General features: G+C 43.8%; 1 protein-coding gene across 3 annotated transcripts; it reads left to right on the top strand.

The window, feature by feature from the left end:
- Positions 1-1,898: 1,898 nt before the first annotated feature.
- appb (amyloid beta (A4) precursor protein b) lies at positions 1,899-26,775 on the top strand. 3 transcript variants are annotated; one of them, XM_042079574.1, is made up of 17 exons: positions 1,899-2,124; positions 6,403-6,570; positions 7,341-7,470; positions 7,874-7,986; positions 9,531-9,727; positions 9,924-10,228; positions 11,375-11,545; positions 13,747-13,880; positions 15,262-15,336; positions 15,922-16,080; positions 21,887-22,015; positions 22,320-22,419; positions 22,748-22,954; positions 23,472-23,525; positions 23,705-23,778; positions 24,029-24,175; positions 24,338-26,775. In XM_042079574.1, the coding sequence occupies exons 1-17, from the start codon at positions 2,065-2,067 to the stop codon at positions 24,437-24,439; spliced, it is 2,325 nt and encodes a 774-aa protein (XP_041935508.1). In that variant the 5' UTR covers positions 1,899-2,064; the 3' UTR covers positions 24,440-26,775. The 3 variants fall into 3 exon arrangements, with proteins under 3 accessions (XP_041935508.1, XP_041935502.1, XP_041935517.1); XM_042079568.1 differs by having other exon boundaries at positions 1,900-2,124; positions 23,705-23,796; XM_042079583.1 differs by lacking the exon at positions 11,375-11,545 and having other exon boundaries at positions 1,901-2,124; positions 23,705-23,796.
- The last annotated feature ends 152 nt before the right edge of the window (positions 26,776-26,927 follow it).

Genomic DNA, 26,927 nt, shown 5'->3' with positions numbered 1-26,927 from the left:
ATTGCTAAAACACACTTTTTTTCAAAACTACACATACAAATCCCAAATCTCAGACTACATTCCCAAAACCTTTGTCAACCAAAACTGAACAATCGCCTCATAACGAGTTACCTGTGCTCAAAACCAAACACTGTCTTCAGATCATCTCAAGCTGTCAAAATGAAAATACTGCTGAGCACTGCAGTCATTAGACACTGCATCAAAAAATGGAAAACAGTGTTCAGGATACCTCAGGAGAAATGTTCATTGTTTACAATAGGCTACAGGAAATGCACTTTGCATCTTAAAAACAAAACAAAACAAAGTAAAAAGATTTAATAACACAGTGGATTCAACATTTACTCTAACTCCAGTAAACATAAAGTATTGAGAATGTGAGTTGTGTTTACAGTTTTGAGAAAAGGGTGGAAGCTTTCATAATATGTGTTTTAGCAATTGTGAAAAACTGCTGAAAGACAGGCATTTCATACTGTAAATGAAAAGTATATTGCAGTCTACAATGTTCTGTCCATTGTTGTTACCTGTTTACACTCTGAACTAGCTTGGTTGTGTCACATTATTTGAAACAAGTGTGATCAATTTTGAGTAGTTGTGTTTAACTTATGACATCCATGCTCTATTTCTGTTTACCTTTTACCACTTGTGATACCATTATGCATTACAAGTGCATCACAATGTCTTAATGCATGGAAATGTGTTTAGAATTTTGCAAAAGTCTATGAGATCTGCAAATTGTGTTTTATATGTGAAACTGTAAAACTGGAGTTTAGTGTTTTATAGCCCAAATAGGGCTTGTTATAGTTGTTGCCAATATTTGGTTATAGGTCATCCCCAAACCAAAGTAGGGTAGGCTTCAGTATATCCTATTGTGATTCATGTTTTGTCGTTATTTAGTGCAAAAGTTATAATAATTAATTCATTATGAATGAATGATGAACTGGAATGTGTCCATCAGCCTAGGCCTAGCCTACTTGTCATATCATCTCCTTAATTCATGAAGCCCTAGACTTTTTTTTCGTATCCTATAGCATTATGTGTATTTTAATGTATTTATTTTATTATTATAGCCTAAAATATTAGCTAAGCACTGTTTCAGATTTGGTCAAATTCCGAAAATTCTGAACCAGTTCAATTAACTGTAAACGAACGTTAGGTGGCACCAAACTTCAAGGAATCAGCTGTTTGGTGTGTATAGTGCAATAGAAAAGCAATGCATCTTTGGAGTGATAGAACAGTGTAGGCTACTTTTTCTGTATCATGGCAAAGATTGACAACTAATTTATTTACATTCTTACACTTCAGACTAATTCATACGGAGTCCTTGGAATAACGTTTCTGTTGTGCACACCAGTCCCGCCATGTAGTTTTGCGTGAGAGACATGTTCTGGTGCGCACTGCGCACACAAAATCTCTGATGACATGACATTTTATTTAATGTATTTGCCTTTTTGACATGACTATAGAAGGTTCTCTTTACATCTAGGTGGCTTGAAATCTATGCATAATGACACAGCTGTTCAAAATAGATTTGTAATAGGCCTTTGTGTAGCCTACAGCGAACAGCTGTTGTAGGCCTGGACAAATATGCCTATGTGGACGTTATGATGCCGTTGCGCTGGAAATAATTGTAATAATAATTTGTATTTGATAGATAGATAGATAGATAGATACTTTGTTGATCTCCAAGGTGGAAATTCTTTTTCAAGGGTAAATTATGCTGCTTTTATAACGTGCATATTGATGTATGTCTGTACATCCGCGCGCGCGTGTGTGTGTATGAGAGAGAGAGAGAGAGAGAAGGCTATACAGCTGATCCACAACCTGAACATAATCGCCCCCACCTCCTTCTCCTCCACCTCCTCCTCCTCCTCTGCCATTCTCTCGTCGGCAGGTCAGGTGACCAGCGCTGGAGCAGCTGTGCAGCCTCGCAGTCGTTCTCCATCACACATTACACACTGAAAAGGCATTCGCGTCTAAGAGGAGCGGAAGACAAACCAGCAAAACCGCAGAATAAACCCCAACACACTCCGCAGTGGACGTGTTGCCACAGGGAATAGCCTAGACATGGGCGACCATACGGCACTTTTGCTGTTGATGGTAGCAACCTTGACGTTTGCAATCGAGGTAAGAAAAACGGCTTTTCTCGGGTCGACAGAAGCAGCAGCCATTTCCCTCTCCTTGAACTAGCAGCTTACTGTAACGGTGAAACCGAGAGGGAAATCACAGTTCGACAGAAGATGTAATGACACCGATTGTTACACCATTAGACGATGCAGAAATATCGAACACGCGCGCGTTTTATGGCCTTTTAATTGACTATAGTTGGCTTACTAATTGGAATTTGTGCTTGGATCTATTTCCCCCTGTATAGCCTAAAGAGCTCTGAGCTCTGGAAAAAAAACTTGTCTGAGGCTAGTGAGGTTTTTCCCCCCCCCCGGAGATGGAAGACTGGTGATATAATGTGACCTATTAGAATTGACTAAGTGCTGTTTTTTATATGATTACCAGCAGCTCATCCATTAAATGTTGTCGTATAAGGCAGTCATCTAGACACAGATTTAAATGATAAGGATCCTATATCTTCTTTACCTATACCTATACCTATATCTTCTTTGTAACTATTCTTTTTTATTATAGCCTATGTCATTTTCTCTCTATATTCCCCACCTGAACACGGGAAAGCGTGCGCTTTTAGGGTGGTGCTGAACCGCATTTGTAGTGCGTGAGCTGGCGATGGATGAAAATGCTGATTTGGTTCTTTGCACGGGGCGTGTTGTGTAGCATACGTGTTTTCTGGAAGACCGCACCGATTTCAAAAGTTCATTTGAAGGGATTTTGATAAGATCAGGCTGACTCATAACTAATTGATCAATCGTCAATTGACAAGACGAACAATGCCGATAGCAGCCTATGCCCATAGTGACTATAAACAATCACTCATAGACAGCCGAGGACATTTGGGAATAGTTTTGTGTTTTCCTGTGAACAACATTGCCCCATAATGTATCAGCGTGGTGTGTAGTTTTTTACAAATCAGTGCTGTGGGTAGGCCTATGTAGGCAATTTTTTAGGCCTACAAGGTTATTTCTCGCAAAGGAAGTGTTGGTCAGTAGCTTGTGCATTCTTCAAGTGCCAGTAACGTTTAGATGGTAAATACCGTTAGTTAAATAAATTTGACACAAAAAATGACTCTGCTGAATAGACCGAAAGAGCAGCGCCCTAGTCAAACTGGTGCAAGCTGAAGAGCACAGACGGAGATGTTGCTTGACAGAGGCAAGATGGCGTCTGTTAACTGCGGAGTTGCAGTAACGCAATAAGAGACAGTGCTATGAACCTCTCATCTCACGCATGATGGTAGTTGCGCCCAGGCGTGAGGCAGATACTAGATTGAAAGAAACATTGTAACATAATTAGTCAATTCTAACTTTCTGCAGTTATGCAACGGCTCCAGAAGCTCTTTGGCGGCCTAACCTATGTAGGGTTTTTGCAGAATCACAGTGTAAAGTAGGCCGGTACACAGATGTGTCTATTAAGATCGCTGTCAGGTGAAAGTGAGGTATGTGTTTTTATTTAAACATATCTGCAAAAGGAGGATAGGGCCTATCAAATGTAACAGTCTACCTCATTTTCCAGACAAATGTAATAGGAACATATGGAACAAGATATGAGCGGCACAGTCCTCTTTCGGTTCGCCCTTATTGTCAAAAACTGTCACCATTCACGTTGGAATGTCTCCATCAAAATAATCATAACATCCTTCATAGTGTTGCTGGTGAGTTTTGGAGCAGTTATTGTAAGGCAAAAGAACTACATCGTGTTGCTTCGAATCACCGGAGACTACACGGAGCTACAGAAAACCAAGCATGCCATAGCAGACCTGGAGAAGTTGACAGTTTGATGGAACGCTTCCTTCGCCCTATCATTTATTTATGTTTTATCATGTGCCGTCTCACCTAAACTCACCTCCCCCTTGAAGAAATGAGCTTTTTAATGAGAGCCTTAATTTCACACTGTGCACACAGGGTCTATCTAGGCTAGAGCAGACAGAATCGTTTCACTGCACGAAGGCCAGTTCTTTACACTCATTGGCACTTTTCCTTCAGAGTCTAATGTCTGCGCGTTCAAGATTTTGCTCGCTCTTGGGTACATTTGACAAACCGGCTTGTCAAAACACTCAACTTTTCTTCTGGAGGCCATTTGTTGGTGTCAGGGTGGAAGACTTCAGAATACAAGCACCTCTTGTGCAACAAGACTGGTTATCTACATATAGCAATAAATATACACACTGTTGACTCCACTCCCGACATCGACTGTCATTGCGGCCTTAAGACCAGAGTGGATAACCCTGGAGTATCACATTTATTTAAGTCACTTTGAGGGAATACACATAAGCACCAGAGTGTTTATAAATGTAAGCTCATCTAAAGGTTATCCCCCCCCAGACAGGTATCTGTATTATATGTAGGGTGGGATCCAGACCACACCAGTAGACTGTGTGTTTCCTACTGGGTCAGGGACAGCAGCTGAGTGTTTATGCCTCTATGATTTGTAACACTGAGGGCAATAATAGGCCTAGTGATTTTGTAGAAGGGTGTTTCTGCTGTCAGCTGTGATGTCTCATGGTTGTAGATGAGCCATCACCAGCACCACCGCAAGGTTCTCAGAGGGACTGTAATAGGGCGTGTTGTGCTGTTTGTTTGAGCTTTTATTTGCGTCCATCTTTGATATTTTTTCTTGCCTATTTGTCAGAGCCAAGTGTGCCAGACGTCACAGCTTCCCCTGTTTGTGTTGTGTTACACAAAAGAGGAGGGCGAACAACAATTCCACAACCACTCTCTGACCTGTGCTGCAGGGGAGCAGGGGTCTCTTTATACAGGGGATTCCTTTGTGCTTGTTCAGGTCAAGTCGAGGTCACACACTCTCTCTCTCTCTCTCTCTCTCTCTCTCTCTCTCTCTCTCTCTCTCTCTCTCTCTCTTCCCTGTCTCTTCCTCTGTTTCACTTTCTCACTTTCCCTGTTCTCCCTCTCTCCCTATCTTGCCCCTTCTCCCTCTTTCTCTCCATCCCTCTCTCTTTCTAATATCTATTCTCTTTGCACCACAGCAGATTAAAGCTATGTTTAAGGCTTTTCAATCAGAGCTGGAAAGAGCAGTGCTCTTGTACATTATACCTTACATAACTAGTTCTGACCTCAGCAGCAGATTAGTGCATGTGTTTACAAGTGGTCCTGGATGCCGCAATCTGCCTTTGAAGGCAATATACTGATGTGATGGGGCTGGTTGTGCGTAGTCTGTGTACCACATTTAGCACACTGCTGAAAACGTAGGCTGTAGGAATACTTTGTTTGTTTGTTTTTTTGTTTTGTTTTTTGAGGTTTTTGTATCCTCTGCTGGATCACACTCAGGTCTATTCCTGTAAATGGAAGCTTTTTCTTCACACGCCTGGCGAGAATGAGCAGTGTGGGAGTCATGTCTTTTGTGTTCAGAAAAACAATTGCAGGCCTAGGCCTACATTTTAAAAAAATGTCATGTTTGCAAGTGTACCTCCTCAAAGGTTCTCATTTGTGAAACTGAAATTGCCTTCTGTAGTGCTCTTTTAGATAATATGAAATGAGGTCCTTTACTTTGGGCACCATTATTTTGTGGAATAAAATGGAAAACCACACACATACATACGTAGATTCACACAGAGAGAGAGAGAGGGAGATAGTCGGCCCTCTCTCCGGCTGCGTGTTTGGCGTTGAAGGTGATTTGTTGCAGTACGACAGCTCAACGGGTTGCTGAGCTGAGTCAGGCCGCCATGATCAATGCAGGCTGGCTTGAGTCTCCATGAAGACGATATGTTTCCTCGTGTTCAGCCCGTCTGTATGCCACTCACGCCCCAGTATTGGATGCCAGCAGCCTGAGAGAGTAATGAGTTGAGCTGTGAGCCGGCTGTCAGAGTAAATTATTGTTCAATTGTGCATTATGGTGCTAGTTTTAGATTTTCTGATCTCCAAGCTTGTCTTTGAAGGGTTTCTACCAAAACTATGTGCAAATTACTTTTTTCTGTAGTGGATGCACTGAGTGAATATGTCCACTTTACTACACCTGGTGTGGATTGCAATGTCCTGTGGCAGCTATTTCCGTTGTCTCAATGTGATCCAGTATAAACTGCTGGTCAGCATGAATCATGATTTTCAAATATACAGTCAGTCACCAAAAGCGCAAATGCTCTTGCCCTTTTTTACTTGTTTTTTTGGTCAACTTGTCAATCTTGTCTGTCTCTTTCCTTCTCTCCATCTCTCTCTTTCTCTCTTTTGCTCTCTCTTTCTCTTGCTCTTTATTTCTCTCTCTCTATCTCTATCTCTACCCATCTCTCTCTCTCTCTCTCTCTCTCTCTCTCTCTCTCTCTCTCTGCTGCAGGTGCCATCAGATGAGTCTGTGGGTTTGCTGGCGGAGCCCCAGGTGGCCATGTTCTGTGGGAAGCTCAACATGCACATGAACGTGCAGACTGGCAAGTGGGAGCCCGACCCCAGCGGAACCAAGAGCTGCATCGGCACCAAAGAGGGCATCCTGCAGTACTGCCAGGAGGTGAGAGAGTGAAAGAGACAGAGAGAGAGACAGAGAGAGAGAGAGCGTTGCATTGAGGATTACATTTGGAATAAAGAAGGGTGAGCGGGCAGAGGTGGGAGCCATAGAGAGTGCGACTAAAAGATGGATAAGGCAAATAATAATTGGGTTCTCAAACTCCACCCCACTAAAGGCTAGAGTCCCCAGTGATGTGATGAAGTGATAAGCAGGAAGGGGTTGAAGAAAGGGAGGAGGGAGAGGAGAGGGGAGGATAAGAAGGGGTGAGGCGGAGCGGTGCAGCTGCAGAACTGTAGAGAGGGAGAGGAGAGGGGAGGATAAGAAGGGGTGAGGCGGAGCGGTGCAGCTGCAGAACTGTAGAGAGGAAAATTTCTGCCGAGTCATGGTCAGAGGTGGGACGTCCAGGTTAGGAAATGAGACGTCCTGGATTAGCATCAGCCCTTTTAGAGCAGCCAGAGCAGAAGTCCCAGGAGTTGTGGGGGAACGCAGCTCTGTGCTACCCAGCTAGGCCCTGCTTTATACCCACCGCAAGGGAGTGTTTTTGCACCGTAAAGAGGTTTTGCATTGTCACCTTTATGGTTGCCCCACCATTAAAGATTTTCGACTACTTTGGATTCTGCACAGTAGGCCTACCTTGACAGAACCCTCACTTGTTTATGATGTGACCATGCAAATTTGTTCCATTTGCTGGAGCCCTGCTCTGTCTGCTGTGATGGTTGAGAGATATGATGAGGAGCCTGCTCTTTCTCATGCCCTATCTCCACCTCCGTCAGGTCTACCCCGACCTGCAGATCACCAACGTGGTGGAGGCCAACCAGCCGGCCAGCATTGAGAACTGGTGCCGCAAGGGCCGCAGGCAGTGCCGTGGCCACGTGGTTATTGTGGTGCCCTACCGTTGTCTAGGTGTGTATGTGGGTGGACGTCTGTGTGGTAACGTGTGTGACGTGTCTGTTTTTAATGCACCATGGAGGCGAATGAATAAATGAGTTTATTGGTTTATTGATTTATTGGTAATAGTTGCTAAGTTAAGGCTTTATGTTTGCCATCTGTGTTTGAAGATAATACCAATACCGTGTTAGTGTGTGTGTGTGTGTGTGTGTGTGTGAGAGAGAGAGAGAGAGAGAGAGAGAGTTTGTGTGTGTGTCATTTTTTTTTGTGTACATTTTGTATTGTTTTGTAGCCATATGAGTCGATTTGTTTGACACACGGGCTGGATTAAGTTAATTCATTTCCGCATATGGTTGCGGTTTGTTGATAAACGCATTTAATTAACATTTGTGTGTGCGTGTGTGTGCATTCCTCTCAGCTGGAGAGTTTGTAAGCGACGCACTCCTGGTCCCGGATATGTGCAAGTTCCTGCACCAGGAGCGTATGGACATGTGTGAGAGCCATCTGCACTGGCACACTGTGGCCAAGGAGGTGAGGGAACGAGTGTCACTGCAGTACACACACACACACACACACACTATGCACACACTATGCACGCACACTTATTTACATACTCCCTCCAGCATCCATGATATACAAGTGAGATGAAAGCAGATAGCTCCAACAGCTGTGTCTCCAACTGCACATACATCCTGAGGCTGAGGCTGTCTCCCCTCTGCTCTTGCCTTGTAGTCCAATAATCATATCATTTTTCTAAACGATGATGGTCCATTGCAGTTCGAATTTGGACTCAGGGTATCACATTTCTGTTCTGAGTTATCTCTTAGTGTTATCCATAGTGCACCTTGTGCTGAATGACAGTTACATACCTTGAAAAATTAAATCTATAGATAATTATGATGTCTCTGGTTGCATGTAAGCGATGCTTTGATGTATTTTAAAAAGCTCTGGGGGAGTCATGAAATCTGAACACGTCACAGTTGCTTGTACATACCAATATTGGGTTCACTCATATATTCTGCCCTCTCTGTCCCACCACAGTAACTTACCAGTAGATTCAGAACAATTCAGCTTCCACTGTTAGATAGATAGACCAAGCTTTACTTTTTTTATCTTGTCATGCTGTGTCTGTTGGGAATTTGGATGTTTTGTCTTATATCATGATCAGCTTTCAATTCCTGACCTCTCTCATTGCGATATTGTATTTATCAGAATGTTTGCTGATCTTTAAGACAGTTCATCACATTTGCCAAAATTGATATATGGTCAATAAATAAAAAAACAATACCCACTATACTTATATGATAAATCTCCATCAATGTCATTCCAGGTTGTCTCCACAGCACACACGCATAGAGCAATGCCAAGCATTTGATTCATGGCAAAAATAATCTAATGTGATAAAGTATTGTGGGGCATTGCCAACAACAAAGATAACTCAATTGACAGCGCATGCAGGCATCAACATGGTGCACCATAAATAAGATGACATATTAAACAACATGACATGATTACATGTTGTACAATGTACACTACATCACTCCATGAATGTGGATATCTTTTCATGCAATATGTATTAAATACTATTGTGGGCAGCCGTGGCCCACTTGTTAGCACTCTGGACCTCTAACCGGAGAGTTGCTGGTTCGAGCCCCGACCAGTGGGAATGGCTGAAGTGCCCTTGAGCAAGGCACCTAACCCCTCACTGCTCCCCGAGCGCCGCTGTTGTTGCAGGCAGGTCACTGCGCCAGGATTAGTGTGTGCTTCACCTCACTGTGTGTTCACTGTGTGCTGTGTGTCTTTCACTAATTCACGGATTGGGATAAATGCAGAGACCAAATTTCCCTCACGGGATCAAAAGACTATATACTTATACTAATAGTTAATGACATACTGCAGTGTGTGTACAGCATGTTGTATGAAGAGTGTGCTAGTGTCACACATACTGCAGTGTGTGTACAGCATGTTGTATGAAGAGTGTGCTAGTGTCACACAGGCTGCTCCACACAGGAGTGAGCAGGAGACCCTTTTCCTGTGGTGACCTCACTGTTCCGCTCCTCTCCCTCATCCTGCAGTCCTGTGTCGACCGTTCCATGAATCTCCATGACTACGGGATGCTGTTGCCATGCGGCATTGACCGTTTCCGTGGCGTGGAGTTTGTGTGCTGCCCACTGGAGTCCCAGCGCAACTCGGACAGCGAGGAGCCCGATGACGCCGACTCTGTGGTGTGGTGGGGGGGAGCTGAGGAGTATACAGACAATACTGATGAGAGGTATTCACACACAAACACACACACACACACACACACCCGATACACTGGTGTACCTACAGCCCCCCCCCCCCCCCCCCCCCCCCCACACACACACACACAGAATTATGCAAACACATGCGAACAAAGATTAGTTATATTCATGGTCAAACACTGAAATTGTGTGTGTGTGTGTGTGTCCCTGTCCCTATCCATAAAGCATGCCCCGTGAACAGGCGCCTGTAGAACAGCAGCAGGAAGAGGAGGAGGAAGAAGAGGAGGGTGAGCCAGCTGTGGTGGAGGAGGAAGAGGAGGAGGAGGAAGATGACGACATCATGGACGAGGAAGACGAGGAGGAGTCCTGGGACAACGATGAGGACGGCGACGGAGTGGAGGACGAGGATGAGGACGACGATGACGAAGACGATGCCACAGATGAACGCGACACCAGCGAGCAGACCTCCATTGCCATGACAACCACCACCACGACCACCACCACTGAATCTGTGGAGGAAGTTGTGCGAGGTGAGTGTGCCAGAGAGGCATGATCTCTTTTGAAAGGCTGGCATCTGTGTGTGGGGGTGCCTGTGTCTGCTTGCCTGGTGTCCATGAATTTGTTGCCCTGAACACACCCAGTGGCCATGGCAACCTATCACATCTACAGGGTGGTGTATGGTGGAAAGATATGGCTTGTTAGTGGAATGGGTAGATTCAAAAAGACATGGTAGGATGGAGATGGCTGATCCTAAAGCCAACATGGTGGTTCTTCTGTTCCATGGTTTCCCTACTAGTTCACTCCCATGAAATATCCTGTGCTGATCCTGCACATCTGAAATGTCAGAATCAATTTTGGGTTAGGCTAGCATCAGTTTTGAGTTGTTTCTCTTTTTAAGAGAATATTTAACATAATGAGTGATGAGAGATTGTCTATTCAAGCCTGTTCCAAAAGGAACAATCAAGTTGTTCCCTTTTATTCCATTTGGTTAGCCATGAAGCTTTTTGTATGTATGGGATTTTTGTCTGCATGTGGTATATATAGTACTTATGTACCAGGAAACAATGTTCTCATATTTTATATATCTTGCGATTGGCTGTTTATTCGGAAATGGATTGAGACATTAATTAGGTACAATACAATTCAATACACATACCAGGTTGTTGTCATTATTGTGTAAGGACAGGTTGTTATTATTGTGTAAGGACAGGTTGTTATTATTGTGTAAGGACAGTGGGCAGTATAGGAAGGAACCAGCTATGCAGTCTATATGGGTAGATGGCATTGATGTTGTCTGGAAGCAGGTTTAGTTCTTAAGTCAGGTGCTGTGTGTTCCCATATGGATGTGTGTAAGCTGATGCCTAGGCTAATGTGGGCCCTGCCTTGGTGCCTGTGGTAAAGCTGTACTGGTATGTCGGTCTATGTTGGTGAGAGTGAAGTTAGCATCTTAGCATTTAACTCATGTTTGCCATTAGTGGTACTGTGTTACGCCAAGTAGGGATGCAGGAGTTTGTGTGTCTGTGAAGGGTTATTCTGTGTTGTTAGGGATAACTGTGTCTCTCCATGGCAGAGGTTTGTGTGTGTGTGTGTGTGTGTGTGTGTGTGTGTGTGTGTGTGTGTGTGTGTGTGTCTTAAGGGTCGGTGTGTGTTAGCATAATAGTGTCTCCGTGTGCCAGAGGTGTGCTGGGCTCCGGCTGACAGGGGTGCGTGTTCGAACAAGCTGAAGCGCTGGTACTTCATTGCGGAGACGGGCCGTTGTGCGCAGTTCATCTTCGGCGGCTGCGGCGGCAACCGCAACAACTTTGACTCGGAGGAGTACTGCATGTCCGTCTGCAGCAGCAGCCTGCGTAAGTCCCCAACAGATAAGGAGCTCTCTCTCTCTCTCTCTCTTTTCTCTCTTTCTCTCTCTCTCTCTTTTTGTCCCTCTGTCTTTCTGTCTCCTCTCTCTCTCTGTCTATCTCTCTCTCTCTCTCTCTCTCTCCCTCTCTCTCTCTCTCTCTCTCTCTCTCTTTTTGTCCCTCTGTCTTTCTGTCTCCTCTCTCTCTCTCTCTCTCTCTCTCTCTCTTTTTGTCCCTCTGTCTTTCTGTCTCCTCTCTCTCTCTCTCTCTCTCTCTGTCTCTGAGCTCCAAATGCGCCCCCTCCTCGTCTCTCTGTGTCCACTCGGCCATCTCACCCGTCTGGTCTGCTGCAGCTGGACCAGCTCCCTGTCTCTGTCCCTCTGCTGCAGTGGGCCTCTTCTCTCAAGTAGCTCTAGTATCTAACCTGCCACTCTTCAAGGCTTTCCCCGTCTGTTATAGCAAGCTGAAGCTCAAACATCTCTCTCTCTCTCTCTCTCTCTCTCTCTCTCTCTCTCACTCTTTCAACAACATTATTGGCAAAGCTCAATGCATTGAGCAATGCAATACATGTACACATAGATACATAAATGTTTAATAGAAACTCTCTCTCTCTCTTTCTTGCTCTCTCTCTCTCTCCTTGGTCTATTGTCTGTTTCTTTCCCCCCCTCTCTCTCTCTCTCTCTCGGTCTGTCTCTCTCTCGCTGAGCTCCAAATGCATCCTCTTTTTGTCTCTCTGTGTCCACTCGGCCATCTTGGCCCGTCTCGTCTGCTGCAGCTGGAGCAGTGATCACTCCAATCTCTCTGGAGCCCAAAGATGGCAGTCCTCTCCTATCCACCATCACTGCTGCTAGTTGTTCTCTCTCCCACACACTAATGCTCTGTTTGGCCAATTTCTATAATCAGCATGCCTGGCCTGAGGGGCTAATTGATCCGTGTTTGGGTCTCTGTTGCATGTGATTCGGTGTGCGTGTGTGTTTACGTGTGCATGCAGTAAATCACTACTCAGCTAAATCAGGCAGTGTGACCTTTGAGCTTTAGGTGATATTTACTGTGCTGCAGTAAGGATGAGGGAGGCTCAGCTACATAACAGTTGAAGTGAGATAAGTGTGTGTGTGTGTGTGTGTGTGTGTGTGTGTGTGTGTGTGTGTGTGTGTGTGTGTGTGTGTGTGTGTGTGTTTCATGTGGGTGTGACCTTGTGTCTGAGTACACCAGTGTCAGCGGGTTCACCTGGAGCTACTAACCTGCTGACCTCCGCTAAGTTTGTGTGTTTCCTCACTGGTTTTATGCCTCCTTTCTTCCTTTCTCTAACTTTATCTCACACAAACACGCTCACACATATGCAATACATCCCCTCAAACACACACACACACACACACACACACACACACACACAGCGACAGACACAAACATACAGCTCGTATGGCTGTCAGCAGTGGGCTCAGTAGACAGTGGCTCTGTGCGTGTTCCAGAGGGCCTGCGGTAGTTTCCGCTCAGTTAAGCACAAAGCGCGGCCTCTCTGTGGGAGAGCGTGGCTGTTGTGCCCCCATCCTGACGGGGATCTGTGCCCTTATCTGATCACTGTCAGCCCGCATCAATACACTCACTCAGCACGCCTGCTACTGCTGCTGCCCAGACAGGCTAGAGACACACACACACACACACACACACACACACACACACACACACACACACACACACACACATGCACTCACATACACACTCAGAGATATCCACAGAGACAAATACACATATTCTCTCTCAACACATTTAGACACAAAATACCCACATTTGGAATGAATCTATCTGACCCACACAGACACACTCACCTACACACCCACTTTCAAAAATTAATTATAAAGCCTGCAGTCTGGCCTGTCTCTGTTGACACAAGCTCTTCCTGCGCCAAACCTGTTGTCTGCTTTCTTCTCTGACCGGTCGTCTTCTCATTCTAACCGCCACGCTGCCAGTTGATGACTCATGTTTTTTTCTTCCTGTCCCATCCAATCCCCCTGTTCTCCCTCTCCCTCACCCCTGACTGTTTTTTATCACCCCACCACACACACACACACATGTACACACACACACACACACACACACACACACACCATTATCCCATCTCCTTGTTTCCCCTTACACTCACCACTGACTGGTTTCATATTAACTCCTCTCTTAAAACACACACACCATTCCACCATTCCACCCCCTTCCAGTTCCCACCATGGCCCCAAGCCCCCCCAACGCGGTGGACCGCTACCTTGAGGCGCCTGGCGATGTGAACGAGCACGCCCACTTCCAGAAGGCTAAGGAGAGCCTGGAGGCCAAACACCGCGAGCGGATGAGTCAGGTGAGCCAGGGTTGGCAGACAGTGAGGTAGCAAAGGTGAACCGTAAAAGTGTGGTGTTGTCAGGGAGAGTGTGAGGGAAGTGTAGGAACAGAAATTTGTGTAGAGATTGTTTGAGAAATGAAGTCTCAGTCAGCCAGGAGTAGAGTCAGAAATCTCAGAGAGCTTTATTCACGAATATCCGGAGACCTACGTCGTGTTGCTAACAGACGCAGTCTGAGGCAACAAACAAGGAAACACAATTTATACCCCCCTGACAAGTCAGACAAGACATGACATCTCCATTAATGGTACGCAAACTTGTTTACTTACTTAGTTACCCAAGAGTTAGCCATATCTATAAGGTTGTATCCCATAACGACCGACATCTGTGGAATCCAGTCAAGATTGACCCCAAGACAGTAAATAAGGTCTTGGGCGCCAGCCCGTCAAAACAGGGCCTACACAGCCTCCTTCGAGGACACACACACACACACGCACACAGCATGGCTGCACAAACACCCTGAACATGGCATTCCACAGATGTTACCTCATAAATCTCTCCTTCACTTTCTGCTTACCGCAGCGTCTCTTTCTTCAACATGTGCACAGACCATTCCAAAAGAGTAAATGGTTGAATATAGCACACACATTCAGTATATGGTGAACACCTTTAAGGCCAAAATTTCTTACTACAGAAGACAGGTTATAAAGTGACTAGAATAGTCCCAAAGGGCAGGTGTAAACACTCTGAGGCCTCTGTGGAGGTCGCTCACTCCATTCTGGGAGAGGGTCTCAGACCCTTTCAAAACACATTTAGTCATACGTGTGAAATGAATGCATCCATAGCTCCCAATTTTGCTTTTCACAAAAATGAGAGATAAGTGACTGTGTGCAGTGGATAGCTTAAGTCCTACCTAGAGTAGAATATTGGCTGTCACGCATGCTTACAATAGATGTCCAACGTCCATTGACATAATGAATGTATTGTGTGTGTGTCTCAGTGGTCAACATGAATGTGTTAGTGATTAATGCAGGATGTCTGTGTGACAGCATGATGTCTGCGGTATCTGTCAGCAGGAGAGGAGGCTGTATTTAGGAGTTGACCTGATTCATGGGCACCGTAGGGAAAGTAGGACAGGATGCAGTCAGATTTTTGTTTGACCAGAGGGGCTGCTTTTATGTAGCCAGGTGTTATAGCGGTGCAGATCTATAATCCGGATGAGATCATCAATACAACTGTTCTCATGTTGAGTAGCTCTAATGTGTGGTACTATAGTGTCAGATGTGGTTATACCAATTCTTTTTTGTACTCATATATTCTATTCTACTGCAATGCAAGTCTCAAATGAGTTGTAGGCATGTTGTGTATGTGCTGAGCCCTTCGACCTTCTCTTCTCTGTAGGTGATGAGGGAATGGGAGGAGGCTGAGAGGCAGGCCAAGAACCTAACTCGCGCAAGCAAAAAGGCCGTTATCCAGGTAACATACCTCTCTCTGCTGTTCTAACTCTCGCTATCTCTCTCACACACACTCTCCCTCTCCCTCTCTGTGGTGTTTGGTCTTGTCAGGGACAGACCTGAGTCAGGACTGAGTCAGAAGAGAGCTCTGGGCTGCTGCAGAAAGCTCCAGAAGACTGACCAATGCTCAGTGTGTGTTTGTGTTTGTGTGTGCGTGTGTCTTTGTGTGTGTATGTATGTGTGTGTGTAGTTTATGTGTTTGTGAGTGAGCACAGGCAAATGTGCTTCTCAGCCTCCAGCCACTGCTCAGTACTCGGGCTCTGATATACATTTTGTGGAGATTAAGGTCAAGTCACTATTGTCACTTGAGGTTTTTTTTCAGCAATCATTCCCATTCTCCATTAGTCTGGGGCAGTGCTAACATAATGTATTATATCAGAGCAGCTATTGCATAACATTGGACTTAATCATGTGTGAGTGTGTGTGAATGTTACATGTCTCTCTCTCTCTCTCTCTTTCTCTCTCTCTCTCCAACCCTCTCTTTCTCTCTCTATGACTTTGTTTGCTGGCTGTATGTATGATGTGACCCATGCTCCTCTCTCTGCAGCGTTTCCAGATGAAGGTGGAGGCCCTGGAGCAGGAGGCAGCCAGCGAGCGCCAGCAGCTGGTGGAGACACACATGGCCCGCGTGGAGGCGCTGCTCAATGACCGCCGCCGCCTGGCCCTGGAAAGCTACTTGACCGCCCTGCAGGCTGACTCCCCCAGGGTAGGCCACTTAACATGCCACAGAGTCTAATGTAGACTTATGCATACAATGGGACAAAGGTGCATCATTCCCAATGGCATGCGACACATAACAACAGCACTGTGCCAAGCTTAACGAAAGTGTAGTGCAAAGGCGGTGTTCAGCAAACTCGACTTCTTCTGTCAGCGGTCAGTAACCAATAAAAATGCACATACACTCTCAATAGAGGTGTACTGATTTTTGTGACTGCACAAACACATGGACAAAGGCTGTGGAATCTGACCTCGCCCAGAGAATACACACACCACCTTGTTTGTGGCTTCAAATAAATAAATATATACACACACACACACACAGGTGTGTAAACACACACGGCACAGCTCATGCCAATTCACCCACTTCCCTGTGCCATTGTTTCGCACGTCCTGTTGTGTTTTTTTACAGTGCATGAAAATGCACTGTACTGTTCTTCCTAGGCTTCTTCTTCTTATTACAGTGCATGAAAATGCACTGTACTGTTATTACAGTGCATGAAAATGCACTGTACTGTTCTTCCTAGGCTTCTTCTTCTTATTATTCCATGTCTTCTAACGCAGTTAATGCAGCTTCAACCATTTAACGTAGAAACTTCATTCAAACTATGTTGCGTAGGTCTTACTTAGGACATCTGGGCTTTGTATTTTTCAACTTTGTAACTTTTATACTTTTTAAACTATTAATTAAATACTACTCAAAATTTCCCCATAGACTTAACATTAGGATGATGACATCACAATGGACTAATTAACTTGATTTGCACCTGTATCAACTTCCAGCTGGAACCAGCCAGTTAAACTGATTGCACCTGTATCAACTGCTTTCTGTTGAACTAGGCCAACTCTCTCTGTCTCTCCATTCTACAAGGATATAAGGCACATTCCATCCAACTTTCTATCCATTCATCCTCTTCAAACCACTCATCCACCCCAACTATCCATCAACAAACATACAAACAATCTGCCTATCTACATCCATTCAACTTTCTGTCTATCAACATCCATTACACTATCTACATTTAACTTTTAAACTATATACTCTGTCTCAGGCTTTAAGCATACAAACTGGCTCTGTTAAGACTATATATCCTGTTCAACTGTTTCTTCTGCCCACAACTGTTTGTCATTCCAACTATATTAAACCTCATCTACCTCGCAAATAATTTAACCATTTAAACTATCCACCTATATAACTGTTCAGTCATTCCAACTATATTAAACCTCATCTAACTAGCAAATAATTTAACCTTTTAAACTATCCACCTATTTAACTGTTAGAATCCTATGCCAGGTGGTCAGGCCACCTGGCTCAACTGCCAGTCTCAGGCTTTAAGCATACAAACTGGCTCTATTAAGACTATACACCCTGTTCAACTGCTTCCTCTGCCAAAAACTGTTTCAAAAGTCCTCACTACAATATTTCACTGTTAAACAATTTAACCCTTTAAACTACTGAACTTTTTAACTGTTCAGCCATTGTAACTGTTACTTGTCATCAACTATGACTCCTACCCACTGTAGCTAGTTAGCATGGTTAGCATAGTTAGCATGTTAACATTGCTAACATTATTAGCATTTTTAGCAAAATTGCTAAAAATGATTAGCTAAGTTAGCTAAGTAACATGGTTAGCATAGTTAGCATGTTAACATGTTAGTTAGCATAGTTAGCATAACTACTAAAAATGATTAGCTAGGTTAGCTAAGTCACATGGTTAGCATAGTTAACACTGTTAACATGGTAGTTAGCATAGTTAGCATAACTACTAAAAATGCATAGTTAACATTGTTAGCATAACTGCTAAAAATGAATAGCTAAGTTAGCTAAGTCACATGGTTTGCATGTTAGCATTCTTAGTATTTTTCCATAACTGCTATAAATTATTAGCTAAATTAGCTAAGTCACATAGTTAGCATTGTTAACAGTTAACAGCATTAACATTATTAACATTTAAAAAAAACTCCTATAAAACATTAGCTAAATTAACTAATTTAAGTAACTTGGTTAGCATTATTATCTTTGTTAACATAGTTAGCATAACTACTAGCAAACATTAGAGCCATTCCAACTGTCAGTTATCATCAACTATCTACCTAAATAATTTAACCATTTAAACTATCCACCTATTTAACTGTTCAGTCATTCCAACTATGGGCAATTCCATGCAAAGGTCATCCTTACCATGGAAAAAAAAGTTGTGCATACGCAAATAGAACTGTTGTTAAAATCTTCATTTAGGTCTATATTTTATTGTTTGTAACTGATCTGATTGAATTTGATGAAGAATGACACTCTTTTTACATCATAAATATGGTGTGCAACCATACAGAAACAACATATTTCACATGGTAATATTATACATATTTCAAAAGTGGATAAATGGACCCAATGTTCAAACAAATTGTGTCATTTGACAAATTCCAGATTGACAAGGGAATGGTAGAGTAATGTCTATGCTCAGCTTGCCTTTAAGAGCACAACTCCTTACATTTGTAAGGCTTTTGTTTTTAAGTCAGCAAGTTCCATGGCCATGTCACATCCATAACGTTTTATAGGAAAAGTTTATGCTACACATACAGTGTTGATGCGACAATGTCCATAGTGTCTGTGCAAAGCTGATTTATATCAATGTAAAGTGTGATGACCAAATTGTGCCCCTTTCTTACTTTTAAAACCTTTAATGGTGCGTTATGGATGTGACGTTATGGATGTTACATAATGTGAATTTACAAGACTGGGGACTTTATTATACCTCAAAGCCGATAAAACGTCTGTTCTGGTGGCATGTCAGTTTCAACGCATTTCAACTTAGTGTTTACAACTGACATTTCAAAGATTATTAGGTGGATCAAAACCACAGGGAGGCCTTGCCTAACCATTAGCAAAACAAACATAATATTAAAATACCTCCAGTGATTAGCCTAGCCATAGCCTATTTTCAAGTGGCCTAATAATGAAAATCTGAGAGATTATCTTCCTGTAACTGTCATACTAATGTTGTACAGTAACTGGATTATCGTGTTAGCTGGTGAAGATGGCTGACTTTGCAGCTGGAGTTAACATAGCAACATCCTTCTGTTGCAGATCTGTTCAGCCTGCCGTTCACGTCTGCTTAACACAGTTTAATTTTAAATGTAACACGATATGACAGCATTTGAAGTGTCAGGTCCTCTGTAGCTAATACCCACAGAGTAACATGAGTAAGGGCAGCAATAAACTAGATGTACCGCATAGCGGTACAAAATATGACCGCCTCTCAGTCCTGCATATTCTCTTTGCAAAAATAAATCACGCTTGTCAATTTGTCTCCATCTCCTACTCCTGCAACTCATGTGCATGTAAATGAGTGTGTGCATATGTGAGTTTGCTTTTGTTTATAAGAGAGTGTGTGTGTGTGTCTGTGTGTGTGTGACTCTGTGTGTGTGCATGTGCGTATGCGTGCCTGTGTTTGTGTGTTTATGTGTGTGTGTGTGTGTGTGTGTGTGTGTTTGCATGCCCACATGCGTATGCGTGCCTGTGTGTGTGTGTTTATGTGTCTGCATTCATGTGGGTGGGTGTTTGTGCATGTGTGTGTGTGCATGTGCTTGCCTGTCTGTATGTGTTTATGTGTGTGTGTACTTGCCTGTCTGTATGTGTGCGATTGTGCGTGCGTGCGTGTGCATGTGCGTGTGTGCATGTGCGCGTGCGTGCATGTACTTTATGTGTGCAAATCACAAATGAGTGGGTATGGGTTAGGTTCATGCGGGCTCTTGAGACTAACATACCATAAATATTTTGTCATCTTGGGTGCAACGGTTCAGGTAGGGCTAGTTATTTAGGGGAGTGGCCACCAAGTTTCATGTTCCCTGGTGTTTCCCGGGAATCACTGACCAAAATTGATGACGGTAAAATAAAAAAAATAATTTCTTTTTTATATTCTAAATGACTTGTTGTCCTGATTCTTCCTGTGGATCATAGTGGGCACCAGGGTAGGTATTTCACGGCGGCCCTTGCGTTGGCCGTGACGCCCATTTGAAAATCAGAGGTTTACAGGCCACGGTGGCCTTGGTGCCCCCTTCTTTAAATATTCTGCTTTGCGTCCTACTAATAGCGATATATATTTAGCCTATGGCCTGTCAATTATCTTAGCATTCACAGCGCAAATTACGCAGTGGAGAAAGTGACAGCGCAAGAAAGAAAGTGCGTCCAAATTAACCCATTCTTCTCAGTTGAACTACTCGCGAAGTAGCCTACTCATCACACAGACATCACAAGTATCACATGAACGAGCTTTTTCTCAGCTTTTAAACGATGTTTAAAGCCGCTAATTGCTGTGGTGAACGGTTCGCGAGAAAAGTAAATATCATTCAATTTAATCATAAATTCTACTGAAGGTTTTGCGTCCATCTCCCTACCCATTCATCTCGGTGGAATACTTCACGAACCCTTCGTTTAACATATGACAAACCATATATCAGAATAAACAGCAGACAGTCCCCTGTACATTTAGCCGTTCCAGACTAATCCCGTTTTGAATTTGCAGTAAATTTCAACATACATGGATGTCTCCAAATTTGGGATTTAAGTTTTACACTGTGTTTAAATTGTTCCACATCATTTCATAACGGGCCAAATACAAAATAAATATTACAAATGTCGCCTAGATATCGGTAAATCAGAGGACAGCTGACAATAAGAGTTTGTGAAAGTAGCCTTAATGATCACAAAATGCTAAGCATGTATCTAGGCTATTTGAGTTTCTTAAAGCTGAGCTGTGCTTAAATTGTTCAATACATGATTTCATAACAGGCCAAATACAAAATAAATGTTAAATATAGCCTAGATATCTGAAAATATTAGATGATCAAATGATTTACAGTTATATGTAATATGTCATGTTTTATGTTTTTGTAATGTTTCATACAGTGATGCAGGTCTACTGCAGTGAATACAACTTTGATCATTTTTATAGCATACTACTGTATAGTTAACTTTGGCCTTGGTGCCCTGACATGTGGCCTTTGTGCCCCCCACCAAATATGCCCAACTGAAGGCCAAGTGGCCTTGCCCCTACAATGGTGAAATTCCAAGCCTGGTGGGCACTGAGGAAGCAATAATTTCATCGTTAGTTTTTCATGATTACTATTTCAATTGTTTCATATCAAAATTCACTACTTAATTATGTGTTTTATGTAGTTTGTCGAGGACTGGTTCAGACACGTCACATCCATAACGTGAAACCGTCACATCCATAACGCCAGTTTTTCCTACATAATGCATTACGAAAATGACGCATAGTTTCAAAAACACACTTTTTGTGTTCATTCAAGTCTCCTTCATGGTACATATATCATAGTTTCGGCAGTTTCCTTCAAAATTCACAGAGTTTGTAGAAAACCTGTAATCTCTCACAAAAGTGTGTCCATTTCATGTCACATCCATAACGCTGATAAAATGCCTTGTATTCTTAGGATGAAATTGATTATATGACATTTGAGGATTTCTCAGTATTCAGAGGACAGAGGTTGCATTAAAAGTTATGCAAATGAATTCACTGATACTAATTTTGCCCCCACTCTAAGGCATTTTGTTTACCAATATGAGTCCAATTGTCACATCCATAACGCTGGAACTGCCCTATATTAAACCTCATCTACCTAGCAACCAATATAGTTTGTTTTTACTCTGTATGATATTTTACATCATATTTTTGGATTTTCATGCTCTGTATTTCCTTCAGGAAATGCTTTTCTAGTTTCTTTTGTTCTGTTACTCTTTTCTCCAAATCTCTCTCTCATCCTCCTCTCTTCTCCAGCCCCGTCAGGTGTTCACCCTGCTGAAGAAGTACGTGCGCGCGGAGCAGAAGGACAGACAACACACCCTGAAGCACTTTGAGCATGTGCGCATGGTGGACCCCAAGAAAGCTGCCCAGATCCGACCTCAGGTACCCTCGGGCCAGCCCTACCCAGCCCTCTCTAATGTCCTGTCAGATGTAATAAATTACGTATTTAAAAAATGATAATTAGCAGTTAAAGATAATGAGAATAATTAAAAACACACACGGTCATAATGCTTCTTTGTACAAAAGTAAATTTTTCACACATTGAAATTTAGATTAGATGGATACCATGTACGATATGTTTTTTTTTGTAATGGATAATAAGGCATGGGTTAAACATAAGAAGCAGGTCTTGAAAAGTCTGTTTTGATGGTCATTTTTGACCTGTCCATTTGCCCTGGTGTTCTAGGTGCTGTTCCATCTGCGTGTCATTGAGGAGCGCATGAACCAGTCTCTGGGCTTCCTCTACAAGGTGCCCAGGGTGGCCAGTGAGATCCAAGACCAAGTGGGTGAGTGTGCGCACACACACACACACTCACACTCACACTCACATGTGTGGTATGCTTACACAAATATTAACAGCTGTGAAATGTTAGCCGCAAAGCTAGCCACAAGGCTGATGATTTATATTTATTATACCTCAAATTCTGTACATACAATATTCTCTCTCTCTCTCTCTCTCTCTTTCTCTCTCAAATCAAATCAAATTATACTTTATTGGTATGAATGAATAGTCATTGTTGGCAAAGCTACGACATGTTAGTTACTGACTTAACATTAACATGTTTGTATTGATTTAAAGAAAAAATATGAATTTATCCACCCCCCATCCCCCAGCGCTGCTGATGCAGAGGGACCAGTCGGAGGTGACCCAGCAGGTGTCATCCCTGCAGACGGAGAAGCGTGTGAGCTACGGCAACGATGCCCTAATGCCTGACGCCCAGATTGACAGTACCACCGCGCTGGACGAGCTGCCCCCCGAGCAGGACGGCCTGGGCTTCATCCACCCCGAGAGCTTCAACCAGGCCAACACCGAGAACCACGGTAAACACCTAACCAGTCACTATACCTGCGTGGAGAACCAATGCAAACACCTAACCAGTCTATATACCTACGTGTAGAACCACGGTAAACACCTAACCAGTCTATATACCTACGTGGAGAACAAATGTTAACACCTAACCAGTCACTATACCTACATGGAGAACCAATGTTAAGACCTAACCAGTCACTATACCTACATGGAGAACCAATGCTAACACCTAACCAGTCACTATACCTACATGGAGAGCCAATGTTAACACCTAACCAGTCACTATACCTACGTGGAGAATCATGGTAAACACTTAACCAGCTACCCCAACACCAAGAACCATGGTAAACACCTAACTTGTCACTATACCAATGTGGAGAACCACGGTAAACTACACCAATGAAAACACAGAGAACCACTAACAGTAAATAGCAGCTACCACTCTCAGTCCACTAAAACTAGAGCTTTTCTCAGAGAGGCTGGTGGGTAGTATGTGTATGTAAATATTCTGACATGATTCTCTTACAGTTGAACCTGTTGATGCCCGCCCCATTCCCGATAGGGGACTTCCCACTCGACCTGGTATGTAAAAGAGGCTGTGTGACTATGTTGTTTTTGATGTTATTTTTCTTTGTGAGTGTATGAGAGTGGAGTAATGTGTGTAAGAGTGATGTCTTTGTCCTTGAGTGTGTGTGTTTATGTGTGTGTGTGTGTTCTCCTCTGCTTGTGTGTGATGTGATGTGTTGTGTTCTCCTCTGCAGTGTCTGGTCTGAAGCCGGAGGAGATGCCTGAGGTCCGCATAGACACAGAGGACAGACATGGCGTCGGCTATGAAGTACATCACCAGAAACTGGTCCTCTCTCCTTCTTTGCCCCTCTCTCTCTCATGCACACATTTCCTCCAGCAGCCTGCATGTGTAGTGTAGACACTATGGTGTAGTCACTAGTAGCTTCACAGTCCCTGCTAGTTCTGTGCAAGCTGTGCAGTGTAATCTGTATTTGCATGGTTTGAGAAGTGTGTGATCTGTTTGATACAGCAACATGATTGGTCATCAGGGTGATTGACAGGCCCCTCTGCCCTTTCAGGTGTTCTTCGCTGAGGATGTGGGCTCCAAAAAGGGAGCCATCATTGGGCTGATGGTTGGTGGTGTTGTCATAGCAACTGTCATCGTCATCACTTTGGTTATGCTGAGGAAGAAGCAATACACCTCCATCCACCATGGAGTCATAGAGGTGAGACACACACCAGACACACACACACACACACACACACACACACACACACATGTGCACACACACACACACAAACACACACACACACAAATTGCTAACAGTGTGTATTAGTATTTACATGGATGCTGTAATGTGTTCTTTCTTTCTTTCTCCCTCTCTTAGGTGGATGCTGCCATCACTCCAGAAGAGCGCCACCTCACCAAGATGCAGCAGAACGGCTATGAGAACCCCACCTACAAGTACTTTGAGCAGCTGCAGAATTAAGCCCCCGCCTGCCTGCCGGCTCCCCAAGCTTTACACATGAAACCGCACGCGCACATAGCAGCCCCCGTACCCTCTCCAGTGCTCCGCACTCCTCAGACCTCCTCCATGCGCCCCCACCTCCCCCGCCACCCTCAGACCCTCCCCAGGGGGCACCAACAGCACAGCCGTCTGACCAGTCACAGCACCCCCGGCGGCGGGCAGCCGCGGTCGCCTGACTGCTTCGCCGCCCCCCCAAATCACAGACAGGCTTGAGATGCCTTTCTCCCGTCGCACACACAGGAGTCGGAGGTGCTGATTGTAATGGGAAAAGAGCCAGCCGAAGTCCCATCTGTCTGTCTGTCTATCTGTGCGCTCACACGCTGTGCTGAGGCGCCCAGTGCTGTCACTCCCGTTGCACTCTGGGTAAGGGAGGTGTGGGGGAAGGAAGGGGGGTGCCAGCTTCAGCTTTCTTTTTTTCCCTCAACCCCCCCCCCCCCCCTTCCTCTTTCCTTCCTCTCCAACCCCAAAGGCTCTCACCCATTCCACACAGATGACGGCTGTGCTATGTTTGGGCACGGCCTGCCCCGTCACCCCACTCTATCCCCCCACCCCCCCCACACTTCACTCAGGCACGCTCCACATGAGGTCATCCTCCAGCACATTTCAAGAGAATTGCTCCAGGTTTCCTTTTTTTCCAAGAAAAAAAAATGAAAAGAAAAAAATATATACAGCAACACTTATGGAGATAAGCAATGAATGTTTCTTTTTTATTTGGTGTGTACTAATGTATTGAAATAAGGCAGAAACCTTAGCTGTTTATCTATGTAGTGCATGACGATTATGACGGAGAGGCGGCCTCAGGGCTCACACACCCGTTGGCCCAACTCCACGGCCGCCTCCCGTGTAGAGTTTAGCAGGATTGTACATTTTTGTGTCCTCTTGTGATCACGTGATTTTAAAGCGAAGAAGAGAAGAAAAAAAAAACGAGAAACAGAGAAAAAAAAAATCCTGTAATCCATTCTGCTTTTCTCATCACGGAGACGTGGCTTTTGACATGAGGTCTGCGCTTTTCTGTTGGTTTTGTTGTTGTTTGTTTTCCTTAAGGACTGTGCTACACACCCCCTTGCAGCATGGGGCTGGAGATCCTGTAATGTAATATATATATAAAAGGAAAGCTTAATATTATCTTAAGTTTTAGGCTTCTTTTTCTCGTCTGAGAGAAAAATGATTCCTGCGCACGCTGTTTTCTTGAGAGGGAACGCACAAGTTACTCCGATTCGTTTTCATTCCACATTAAGATTTTTTGAGGGATGTGGTTTGGGATGGGTTTTACAGAAGTAAAAATTGGATTGTGTTTCAAGAGTGAGCTAAAAACTTAATAATGCTCCATTTTGGATTCTGTATATTTCATTTCCCTCAAGATTTCAAAGCATTCTCCTTAATAAGAAAAAAATAAATAAATAAATTTCCAGTGTCTGTGATATTCACGAGCACGGAATGGGATAGTGAGTTGAGCACCCCTTAATCAGAGTTTTTCCCTTCTACCTACTACTCTCTGTGTTCTTTCACTTTCACTGGCCTGGTTCTGCTGAGTTAGCAGTTGCGGTGTGCTGATGGATTCACCGGAGAGTTAAAAGGAAGTAGACTGAGCTGGAAGGTTGACGGATTGAGTCAGTGAGCGAATCAGACATGCAGCCTTCACTCTATAGTGTCTCAGCGCACACGCAAACACGCACGCACTAAACTTACACATACACCTTCTGGTGTGTTTGTGTGTGAGATGCTTGATTCAGTTGGAACGGAGGACTGTATGCTCGTTCTGCTGTAGGTAATGGATGACCAAGATCTAGTCAAACCCGAAATGAAGAACGTGGATTCACAGTAGTTGGTAGATATGTTTAGCAAGTGACTGGAAACCATGACACACGTCATCACTGTAGCTTCTGAGAGGAAGTGGGATTGGCGTTTGAGGTTTTGAATAATAGTGCATTCCAGAATTAAAAAAAAAAAAAATGAAGTCAAGGGCAGGGCCTTCAATCATAACGAATGTGATTTCAAACATTAGTGCAATTAATAATGCACCATATGGACCGACACTATATATAGAACACTAGCACACACTCGACAAAGCACTTAAATGGTCTCAGTCTGTGTTCTTTTGTAAAGAGTCAAGTCCAAGCAGTGGTTTAACTGGACAGGAGGAAGTGAAGGCATTCTGTCTTTTTTCTTTTTCTCTGATCTTTCCTTCTCTCTGTGACTTTTTTTCCCCTCTGTGTCTGTATAAATCATCAGCTTAGAGAGAGGGGGAAGCTTTCTACACTGTATCCCATGAATAAAGTTTTGAATGTACATACAGATTCCCAGTCTGTTGTTGTCACTTCCAAGAAACTGTCAATGTGTGTGTGTGTGTGTGTGTGTGTGTGTGAGAGTGAGTGAGTGAGTGAGTGAGAGAGAGAGAGAGAGAGAGAGAGAAGACTGGGAGAGAAAAACAAGAATGAAGGTGTTACAC

This window comes from Alosa sapidissima, chromosome 2 (genome assembly GCF_018492685.1).
Source record: "Alosa sapidissima isolate fAloSap1 chromosome 2, fAloSap1.pri, whole genome shotgun sequence".
NCBI lineage: Eukaryota > Metazoa > Chordata > Actinopteri > Clupeiformes > Clupeidae > Alosa > Alosa sapidissima.
The sequence above is the reverse complement of the archived record's forward strand: the minus strand, read 5'-3'. Positions and strand labels throughout refer to the sequence as shown.